This window comes from Leptonotus elevatus, chromosome 7 (genome assembly GCF_054856555.1).
Source record: "Leptonotus elevatus isolate MCC_2025b chromosome 7, RoL_Lele_1.0, whole genome shotgun sequence".
Lineage (NCBI taxonomy): Eukaryota > Metazoa > Chordata > Actinopteri > Syngnathiformes > Syngnathidae > Leptonotus > Leptonotus elevatus.
The window spans coordinates 16,489,600-16,501,877 of NC_141245.1; the positions used below are offsets into that span (position 1 = coordinate 16,489,600).

The 12,278-nt window shown below is 38.9% G+C and overlaps 1 protein-coding gene across 1 annotated transcript in view; it reads left to right on the forward strand.

The window, feature by feature from the left end:
• Positions 1-12,278, forward strand: part of sik2b (salt-inducible kinase 2b) — a 48,843-nt gene that overhangs the window by 1,526 nt on the left and 35,039 nt on the right. Inside the window, exons 2-3 of the mRNA XM_086079875.1 lie at positions 6,272-6,388; positions 10,816-10,879. Coding sequence (XP_085936001.1) covers positions 6,272-6,388; positions 10,816-10,879 — 181 coding nt within the window. The remainder of the gene's footprint in view (positions 1-6,271; positions 6,389-10,815; positions 10,880-12,278) is intronic.

Here is a 12,278-nt window from a genome sequence, read left to right on the forward strand (position 1 = left end):
TTTAAATGCTGCTACTGGAAGTCATTTGTCCAGGACAAGTTTCCTTTTTTTTTCTTTTTTTTGATGGACTATATTATTGGTAGGGATGCAAGATAATGCTATTTTCAACCGATACCGATAAACCAATAATTTAGAAAGTGCCGATGTCCATAACCGATAAGTAAGCCGATAATTGTTTGCAAAATTAACTTGAATACAAATATACGTTCAAGTCCTACTACAAGTGTAACATATACAAATACATTGAAACATTGTGTAAAGCACCATGAAGCTGAATTTTATTAATATCTCTGCTTCAAAGACAACCAGTAACTCATTTTGAGTTAGCCAAAACAAAACAATCATGTTTTAAAAATGCAACAAAAAACTGCGAGGGTAACATTTTCGGCAGACACAGTAAAGATAACCCCCGCTTGGCGACTGCCATGTCGCCATGATGCATCTTTTGTGAACACGAGGTCGCGCGTGTTATGACGTCACTAATATGCGACACTACCATAGGAGAGGGGAGGGGTTGAGGAGTTGGGCACAACTTGAGCCACAACCATAACAGATGGACCAACGTGGCATGTCTATTATTATCGGCGGATTTCTTTATTATCTGGTTTATCTGTTTGACGTCAAATTGGCCGATAAATCACCGATATTATCGTGCATCCCTAATTATTGGTATTGATATCGATTAGAGGCTGGAGCTAATACTCACTTTAACTAAAAGGGAACATATTGGCCTAAAAAAACAACCCCCCCCCCAAAAAAAATACTCTTTGTTGGAAATGTTTTTAAGCATATGTCTATTGAACAACTTCTCAGTTTTGCATTTTTTTTAAAAAATCAGACAATACACATCTTTGTTTTAAAATTCGAACCATTGGCATGTCTTAAATACTTAAATGAAAACTTAAACATGTAAATAGCTTCCTATTGTTTATAAGTTTTCCAAATGTGAAATTTTTACTACCAGTATATTAGTTTTACTTTCAAATAAAAACAGAGGTTGCAGAATTTCGAGGGTCAGCAGCTTCCAGCATCTCATATAGAGTTAACTGAACATTTTTATATAAATAGTTCCCTGAAGTTAAATAGATTGAAATTGATCTATTATCAGCTATCAGATTAAACAACCCAAAAATGCTTATCTATGTATTAATATTCGTTAAAATGGCCAGCTGCTAATTATTATTATTATTATTTTTTTACATACCGCCATGACATCTATTAGCCAGATGAGCTCCCTTGTGTTTGTTTACGGAGTAGATGTGTGACTAGAACTTGTCCGTCACCTATTATATTCTCTATGGGAACTCAAATAATTGTCCCATCATACTATATTACTATATTATATTATACTATATTCCTTATTGAGTTGAGCTAACACACACTCTGTATCATTGACAAAGCAAGTAAATGTTGGCGAGGCTGTTCGTTCATCACTATATATTATATTAAATAAAATATATATTTTTTTTCATTCTGACTGCTGCAGTAAACACCTTTTGTCATTCTGATTGCTGTAGAAGTTGGCAATGGTGGACCAGTACTTACTGCAGCTCAGTATCTGTTATTATGGGATGCATTTTATCTTTCGAAACGCTGCAGCTTCACATGTATCTTAGACATCATGATGTACCTCTTTCAATTGACCTATATGGTGACATCAAGTGATGTACCTGAAGCGCTTCTGTTTTTGTCCAAAGCGGTATCAAATATCGGTCTTTTTAAATTATGATTGCAGTACGGTGTCTTTGTAGCACCACCCAGTACCATACACCTGTACCTCTAGTATCGTAGTTACGTACTTCAACCAATTATGCGTTTCCTCTGTTGGTTACACCCTTAACAGCAATCACCCGTATAATTACACTATCTAATTACATGTCTTTTTTTATTTTTTTAATGATCCACACAGCAAGGAATCTCTTGTCACCGAAATACAGGAGTGCAGCTAATAAATAGGGCAGATCTGTTATTGCCTGTCAAATTTCCACGCTCTCTCCTTCATTTAAGACCCGTTTCCTTTCTTTGTAATATAGCTACAGTGGCCAGGGCAGTCTGCTTCTTTTTTTTTACAATTGTATCATGTTTTTAGGATTCAGGAAAAGATATATGTATGGTGTTTCCCGATAATGTCGTTTTGCTGATGCAGCGAGTTGGTTATATGTGCGAGGTTCAGTCGTTCGGTGTGCGGGTGTGAGTCAGCCACTGCAATTTTATGCGATTGTACAGTTTAGTTGCATTTGTCAAGATTAGTCTACTCGTCATGATGACATCAACGATCAAACTCGAGTCATTTATTTATGTATATATTTATTTGGCGCTCTGTTTTTCTACCGAAAACTGCCTCGTCTTGCACTTCTCCCGCTGGCTGGATGTCTGTGACGCACATGCGCAGTAGTGGTCATCCGGGTTATCGTGGCGTAAACAAAAGCATTATGGGTAATGGAGTGTCATGGCCATGGTCATGTAAATTATGTTTGTGAAACAAAAAAATTTGTGTGTGTGTTTGTCCCATGTCCACCAACAGCCCAATTCAGTTCATTCTTCCATGCAGGACCTATAGCTCAAAAATCCACAAGTTCTTCATTAAAATAATTTGGATGATATTCCAACTAAAGTATATAGTTGTATTTTTTGTATCATGTTTTGAAAGCGTCTACATTGTTATCAAAAATCAAGTTTGACTAATTTGTTAACAAATATTTTATTTTCAAATTACACTGCGGGTTTCGCTCCTTTCATTCCTTGGGGCATAGCAAACATCGCTAAACCTCGCTCAGTTAACAATACATGAGTTAATTTATGAGAGTAGAAGTTATTGCTCTATCTTGGGATCAGATTGGTTTATTTAAACTCGCTGGCCGGTGATCGGCCCCAAAAATCTTGATCACATCAAACTTAATTTTCAGCCCCTTTATGCAAAGCAATGTACAATATTGTCATAAATATACTGTATCTGGCTTGCACTACGTTTTACGCAGAACCCAGCAAAGCTGAGGGATTGTCGCAAGTGTGCGCTCTTTTTCACTACAACGTCAGATGCAACACCTGATGTGTGGTGACGTCAGCAGCAGCGTCTGGTGTGACATGTAAATTACTTCTTCGAGAGAAACCATTTTCTTCCACACACCCAGCAACAGAAGTGTGAAACATCTCTCTCTTGCTTTTCTCTCTTTTCCTCATACACAAGTGCCATACTGCCTTGGTTACAGCTGCGATACTAACCATGAAAGCGGAATATTTTGCAAGTACAGCACCTGTACTTTCTGTCCTCTGCATGCAGTACCACCAGCAGTTGTGCTTCCTGTGGTGTATGCTACCAGTGTCATGCTTTTTAATACCATCATGGTTCTTTTGGTTCTGACACACACAGTACTGCCATGTATTATTCAGCCCACGGTTATGACCCATTCAAGCTTGGCAGCCATATTTTATTCTCGCGCCTTTGGAGGTATTACAGCCCAGGTAGTTTCTCTGTGTATCATACTTATTCAATTGAATCATTTGCGACGCACATTTTATGAGCAACACAGTTCTCCCATGTGGCCTGCAAACCCATTCTGTACACCTGTTATACCATTAACGGTCCTGTACTACTGTCCTTCTTTTGGTAATGACCCGTGTGGTCCCACCATGTGCCTGCCCTGCACCTGCATATCTTTTAATGTATGACCCTCAAAGTGTCACCATGTACCATGCACCTGTACATTTTGTGGTTATGACCCACACAGCCCAGTTAGCTATCAAGCCGAGATCCTGTCTGGGTGTAAACACAGAAGTATCTGGGGCGAGCTTCATGGGTCGGTGGTCCTGTTATGTAAGCCAAATAATGACGTGATTTAGTGGTTTCTTTGGCTGCAGTGCTCAAGAGAAGGATACACTGGAGAGATCTGTGTTTGGGAAGTGTTCTGCACGCAGGCAAGCACGCAGTCCACTGACATTGCTGGATTTGACATTAGAAACAGACTGCACACTCTCAGGCGAAAGCAGCAAAAGGAGGGGACAGAGATCTGAATTTGTGTCGTCATCTCGCAAGCGGGCCTTTCGTGCATGGTACCACACAGACAAAAATAGGTCACGGGACTTGCGAAAAGAGCTTGATCTTTGATCACTGAGGCCTTTTCCGCTGTGTGTGGTTAAGTGTGAGCAGTGATACCGTACGACAAAAACCTCGATTACCGAGACGAAGCTCTTGATGCATTTAATGACTGACATTGTTGGCCAGCGCTTCGTAAGACTCTTATCGTTAATCTGGTTACTAAAGTGAAGTAGTACAGTAATAGTCTGGCCAGGTAATTTGTAACCATAGAGCACTAATCACAATGTAAATACATGTCACACAAATGACACACCTGGCAATTTGCCAGAGTTTGCTGCTGTGGTAGCTGAATCATGCTTATAGGTGACCTGGTCTGGCCTGGGGATTGTAGGAGTAACCATTTATTTTGTGGGTTTACATTGTGTGATGCAATTGAGTGTTTACATGGGCTAACGACGAAAGGTTAACCCGGTGTGTGTGTATAACCTACTTTTTCTACCTTTATCCATCCATTCACTTGCAATGAATTTGCTGGCTTTGGTCCTCCAGTCAATCCACTCAGCAGGAAGTCATTTTACGCCATCGCTGACCTTTGCATTGTCCCAACCTTCTGTCCTCCCCCCTCTAACTCAACTTTCAACGTGAGTTTAAGGCCTTTTTTCTCAAGTGAACATGTCCAAGGTTTTTTGATTTGAGTCCTTCAAAGCCAGGCTTGAATTTCCACCCTTCAGTGATTGTGGTGCAGCTCATGGATGTTAGAATTTTCAGAAACCAAAACACTCATTACTGCACTTAACAGTTAAGCTAGCAGTCAGTCAGTGTCAAAGTCCTCTATAAGCTTCAAAGTACTAATACCTCAAGCAAGTTATACATTTCTGGAATCATACTACTTTGTAATCGATAATTGGATTTGTTCCCTGGAGTTAAAAAGTGTTGCAAAATGCTGTGAAATCAAACTATATTTTTACATCAAATTAACAGAAGTTGCATTTTTATTGCCCACCCATCTGACCCGGCGAAACACGGAAAATGTCTGTATTTAATTAGAATAACTGCTGTAATGCATTTGTTTTAGTTAGTCAGATGGAAGAAAAGAGTCACTTAGAAAACACGTACAGTAGCTTGTGTTGTTAATTGTGAAATCATGAACATGATTCAGAAAATAACACTTCAATTAAAATAAGTCTGTAATCGTTCATTAACATTTTTCTATGTAAAAATGATACATGGAAGACAGTGAATTTCAGGGGCAAAATGCCAGGGAATATTGTGTTCACATTTAAGAAGTCTAAAAAATATCAACTTCTCTTTTTGTACACCAATGAAATGTCAATAAAAAGTGTGAGTGGTGTTTTTAACAGTTAACATTTTATTTAAACATTGTGAGGCAACATGTTAATAGTAGTCCCCTTCTCTGCCATTGACAAAGTTAGTATCAATGATTAGTATAGTTAACGATGTGATAATTTTCCTTTGACCAGTGTTTGTGCTGTGGTCCGGACACGTGCACAGTGGCACAATGACCTGAGTGTTTTCTCAAAACAGTGGCGTTTCTTTCTGCTTCGTACGCAGGGAATTGCTGTGAGAGGAACTGGGCTGTCGTGTTGTTTACTCTTGCAACTTGGCTCACAGACACTCAAAACTCTGCAGATAGCTAGGGTCAATATATATATATTTTTTTTTAGTTCAATCCCGATATTGGCAGAAAAAAATTCAGTTTGACCAATCAGTAAAACCTGATTCATATTATCAGCTCATCATCAAGCACTGCAGAAAGCTGATAACGATCCTGATCACATGAATCAGGTGTGTTGGACACAGTACTGCCATGTATTATTCAGCCCACGGTTATGACCCATTCATGCTGGGCAGCCATATTTTATTCTCGCTCCTTTGGAGGTATTACAGCCCTCAATGACCATGATTACCCACCCCTGTTTTAAAGGCTGAAATAATGCCATCTAATGATATGAAATATGAAATAATAATTGAACCATATTGTATTATATCATGAATCTACAGGGCCAATGCAGGTTCCAGGAGGGAAGGCTTAATGATTGTAGACCCTGTCACAATTTTTCATGGTGTGAAAATAGACTGAACAATCAAGTTTTCAAAGCCATCAACTGATCTGGGTCAGAGAAAGTGATCAGGTGTTAAAACACCTCAAGATAAAATGTCATACTTGCCTACATATTGTTGATTCCTTTGATTAACTGTATGACCACTTCACAGGTGGCCATTAAAATTATTGACAAGACCCAGTTGGATGCAGTCAACCTTGAGAAGATCTACAGAGAAGTTCAGATAATGAAAATGCTGGACCATCCGCATATCATCAAGCTCTACCAGGTGAGTTGCTCCACAATAAAGAACTCAACTCTCAGAAGCTTTTTAGGGATATTACATTTTCATAAATGCTCTTGACAAAAAATCTTGAAAATCCTCCACTAACAAATGTTTATTGAATGGCATTTTGATTTCCTGCATGAACTTGCCTTAAATTAATATGAATGTACAAGCACTGCACAAATCCTTATTAGTGATATTAAGAAAAAAATATTGCACAGATTTGTAGTTGATAACATTTACGACACTAGCTTTGGAAGCAAGTGTAAATACATAAATGGTCAACGACAAGTCCCCAACCTACTGACCTGAGCTGGTAATAGAAATCAGAGGAAGTTGGAGCAACATTGATGAAGAATACTCTATGGCACAAGTTAAGTCCATGCTTCATAGACTGCGGGCTGTTAAGAGTCAAAGGTGATGTCAAATTGTACTAGTAAGTCTACTTTTTAAATGTTTTTTCTGTCAGAATTCAGCGATTCCACAATACAATAAAATATATTTTCTTAAAGCCACGGTGGCATTTTGAAAAAAAACTAAAAAAGTCATCCGTGATTAAATATGTGTGTGTGTGTGTGTTTGACAGTTTGTCAACTGTAAATCTCTGGAAATGTCAAGTCAAGACTTGTATTGTGTAATGTCATGTGTACTTTATCGGTATGAAAATGTTGAAGCTTTGGATTGCCCGAGAATTGTCAGGCGTTTCGATGGCTTTTTGGGGTACGCAATCAAAGTGTACATGTGCAGTCTGCTCTTGGGGGACAGACACACAGACAGTAGCAAGAAGACACATCATAAAGTACATACACACATTTACACGCTTAATCAGCACATAGGTAAAGAGAAGAAGAGAAGAAAGAGTCTTGGAGAAGAGCTGCTATTGCGAATCAACACGGAAAACTGTCAGGGGGGCTCAGCATGTCTCTTTATGGTGCCTTGCAGAGGTGCTGGGCTGCTGGCTAAGTAAGGATAAGCTTAGTTTTATGGAGCAGAATTTATGGCATCTCTTTGTTGGTCTCCTTTCCAGTTGTCTTCGGGATCAGTCCAAGACATATACCAATGCTTCACAAACACACACTTGCTTTGAAGATCATGACACCAGTATAATAATGCAAAAATGAAAATCTCTAGTTAGGATTACATTACAGTCTTAAACTGCAGTCATCATGTCATCTCAGCACTTTCGCCTCCTTGCAACATTCATAGTTTATTTTTAATTTGCCTTGGTTAAAGGCATGCCCCCACACCCCCAGTGCTGTAATGATCTGCATCTGTTTGGAAAATACTTTTTGAATATTTTGTAATGTTTGTAGGGGTATGTAATCAGCCACAAACCTCAAAGAACTACACTACAAAGCAGACTACATAAAGCACAACCAGAGTTTTCTGGTTCAGTATTTCAGTGAGAATTTGCAGTCACAGGAGGCACTAATATGGGAAATATACAGAGAGAATCCACATTGTGTTTGACATTGTGAAGAAATTTGTAGGCTGATGAGGAATTTAATGATGGTTGCTTGGTGTTGTTGAGAACAGCATCTTGATACCAAAACATCTGCCTTGAACTGCTGCCAGTAAATTTATTTTTACCCTCTCATGAACATTGAATCAATTTCTAATACATTTGTATGGATGCACCCCATAAACTTCACCCCCAAATTTCTTCTATTAACTAGCATGCCTGCGTTAATAAATTTGCTTTTAAACAGTCTTGGATTGGTTAGTAATTGTAAGAACACGTGGGGACTGACCACCGACTTGAAAAAAATATATTCTATATAATACATATTTGGACATACAAGATCTATCTCTGCCCGACAGCGACGATGGGTGGATTCTCACTGTTAATTTCCCAAGACAAGATGACAACTCCTGTGGTAAAAATGGTAAATGGACTGAATTTTCTATACTGCTTTATCTTCACCATATGGTGTCAAAGTGCTTTACAAAGCTTCACATTCACCCATTCACACACATAGTCATACACCAGTGGAAGGCTGATACCATGCAGTGCGCTGCCAGGTCCACTTGCTCAAGGACATTTTGACATTTGGCCACAGGGGTTGAGGATCGAATCCACAACCTCTGGGCTGGGAGACTACCGCTCTGCCACTGAGTCATGCCACCCCTCATGCTGTGTTTGAAATGCTCCCTGAAATACTGTACCAGGAAGCTAGCTGTTGGTGCCATAGCCTTTGTAGTTTATAGTGTAGCGCTTTGAAATTCTTGGCTCTTTAAGAACATCATGTCACCTCTGAAAAGGAATACAATCTTGCAGTTTACAGTATTGCATATGCAATAAAATTGCTAATTGAGTGTGCTTCCATTAAAATCACCTGACTGTTAATTTGTTAGGCAAAGTACCTAGGCAACAATGCACTAAACTCACCACCTGTCTGACACAATAACATCAAAATGCTGGCAATATCAGTAAAATTATGTAAGCATGTGGGCCCTAGTTTGTTTCGACAAAGTAGACAAGTGTTCATTATCCTGACACAACCGTGTGGCGATGTTCCAGCTTTTTGTCGTGTTATTTTGGTGTGTGCCATTCTTTCTAAAGGCATATCCAACCAATCAGTTCGGGTCAATTAGTGATTTCCTCTCCAGTCTCAAACTGGCGTTGGCCGTATGGCCTAGTGGGACGCCCGAGCCTGTAAAGAGAGGCACAATTCATACCCCCTCTTGATTGTAATGTGTTGCACAGCCTCATCTTGGGTTAAATTGTTGTTTTTGCATTTGTTATACACTACATGGAAAATAGGATTGTAACAACTGTCACATGAAATAAAGACCATGCCACAAAACTGTTTCACAATACGTCTGATTTTCATTCAAACACCTTTTTGCAGATTTCTCAAACAGCTCATTGAACTCACAGCATAAAATGCAACACAAAAGCCGCATTATTATTTTTCTTTTATTTTATTTTTTTCAGTATGCAGCAGTAGACTGGCCTTATGTCCTAAAAGTCAACCCAAGATAATGTCCTCTAGATGGGCTCACATGCCTAGACATTATCTTGACTCATCACTGAACAAGAGATTGCAAATTATAATGATTTGTGTTTAGCAGGCCAATGATAAGTCTCAGTTCATAGATCACTATTGGACAAAGGCCTAGGAACATGCTTGACACGAAGCACAGCATCCTTTGCGGTGTCTGGAATTTCAACTATGAATCCTCCACTTGTACTGCATCTTATGACATGACACATAATGGGGCGAGAGTTATGTCTGCATAGCATGTCGTCACAACAATGAATCTGTTTACGGCAGGGACAGCTAATACCCTACAGCTACTGCTATGAGTTGTTTTGGAGGCTCAATGTCACCACTTGTACAGTATATACAGTAAGTTATCTTTATAGTTTCTTGCTGTGCAAGACCACTTTTAATGTTTGACAGTGATCGTTTACATACTGAAAGTAGCCCTCTGTTTCTAAAAAGTAGTACAATCATTATTTCAGAGTCCAAACCCCCCCACCACCATTTATCATGTAGGCATTTATGGAACTCCTTGGCACCAATGAAAGGATAATCTTTTTGTATTCTAAGAAAAGTACTGAGCGTGCCATGGCAGTGATGGCACTGTATATAGAAGATACATTTTCAGACATCGCATTCCTTCAATAAAACCTTGTGTACCCATGTGTACCCATTTAATGTTCAAGTAGATGTTGAAATAAAAAAAGAAATGCAGTGAATTAGATTTTCCATTTTTCAGTATCTGATGAATAGAACCAAACTGCTCTCGGACTGCAAAATGACTCAAACATTGACATTTCTCAATATGAATCGTTGTCACCCTTTAGAATGAGATAAAAAATAAACATTAGTATTAGATACATAACAATGAATTACACAAGGATGGTCAAAGATATGCTGTTCAAGTTGCTTGAAATAGATTAAATGTTCATTTGCTTAATACATAACTGTTCACTTCTTAATAGCAGGAGAAAAGCTCAAACTAAAATGTGTTATGAAACAGTGCTCCACCTCTTCCAAGAAACATTTCCTCATTCAATGAATTGGTCAGTGTAACAGATGGAAAATTGATCTTCAACAAAAAGAGTGGGATTTCTAGTGTGAACGTCTGGCTCAGTGTGTCTGATTCACCCTCCCCTCTCCGCATTTAATTCTGTTTGATCTCCTGAATGTTTCTGCTTCTAAATTGGGTCTCCTCCCACACGCAGCCGCATTGAGCAAGCACTGCGATGGTTTTTCGAGTCCCATTCAGATATCTTCGCATCCACCTCCACTCTTGCACTGTTGTTATATTCACACATTTATTGTTTTGCCTTCTTTGTGGATGCGTTGATTGGGTTATTTCAGCGGTTATCTGTTTGCGTCAAAAATATGAATAATGATTGATAATGATGTTTTGGATTGATTGTATTTCCTTTGAATACTGCCCTCTGCCCCTTTTAGGTGATGGAGACAAAGAACATGCTTTACCTGGTCACAGAGTATGCCAAGAATGGGGAGATCTTCGGTGAGTGATTTTTTTTTTTCTTCCCCCCCAATGCATTATCAGCACAACCTTTGTGTCCCTCCCAGCTCAGTTTCACCACATGCCTTTCCTTTTGCGTCATTTGCGTTTTAAACAAACAAGTATCAACAGTTTAACTTGGTCGTAACCCTAGCACTGTTTCCGGACCTCGATCACAGTCGTCATATGATCTGTGAAATCTGAGACCAATGTACTGATTAGGTGTACGTCATGTGCTGCTTGCAATTAATTGCCTTGTGCAATATGCAAACAGTATTCATTGGCGTAAAAAAAAAAAAGTCTGGAAGCAAGGGAACATCTCCTAAAAAAACGACATGATTTATTCCTATATGGTAGTGTACATTAATCTGCTAACTGCTTAAGTTTCTGCATGCTTCTGCACGTCATTCAGGCAATTCAAACAAATCATTACACAGCAGGGAATTACATGACAAGTGCCAAAGCCTTCATTCTTTTGCAGCTGAAGAATGTAGAACCATAAAAACACTCTGACACTTACTATTTATCTGCTGAGCCGTTAGTTGTATTTGCACTAAACAAGCAACATTACAAGTGGGGTATGAGACATTGATTTTAAGTTGTGGTTCAGCAGAACTATTATAAAAAATATTTAAAAAAACAGTCATGAAACAGCCCTGGACAAAAATTATGGTACCCCTAGAAAAGATTGAAAATAATTTCACCATAGATGTATGTTCAACCAAGGTGTGTTGTCTAATTGGCATCACAAATGTCTTCAAACCTGTAATCAGTCTGCATATTTAAAGGGTGACATGGTGTGTACCGCACAAAACATGGACCAGACCAGAGGAAGTGAGGGGAAAGAGTTGTCTCAGGAGACTAGAAAGAAAATTATAGACAAGTATGTTAAAGTGTTAAAGGCTATAAGACCGTCTCCAAGCAATTTAATGTTCCTGTGAGTACGGTTGCACTTATTACTGTATTCAGAAATGTAAGATTAACTGGACTTTAGCCAACCTAGGGGGATGTAGCCTCAGTATGAAAATTGATATTATATTTGAGACGGATAATATGAATTGTAACAGAAGAGCCCAGAACAAAATTACAACCAGAACAATTAATAGATATACCCGTCACACTTGAGCAAGTGGATGAAAAATTTACTTGTGCTGTCCCATATTTTAGAAGCAAAATGCGAGTATTTAGGGAGAGTCTGGAGCCCTGTTGCACTATCCGTCGACGTTTGAGCCAACGTGAACATCATGGGAGATGACCAAGGAAGATACCACTGTTGAAAATAAATCATAAAAAGCTGACAAGCCACAAAGCTGCTGGGAGAATGTTCTATGGACTCTTTGGCAAGGCACATCAGCTCCATGTTCACAGATGCAAACTCGAACTCAAACTCGACACTGCACAC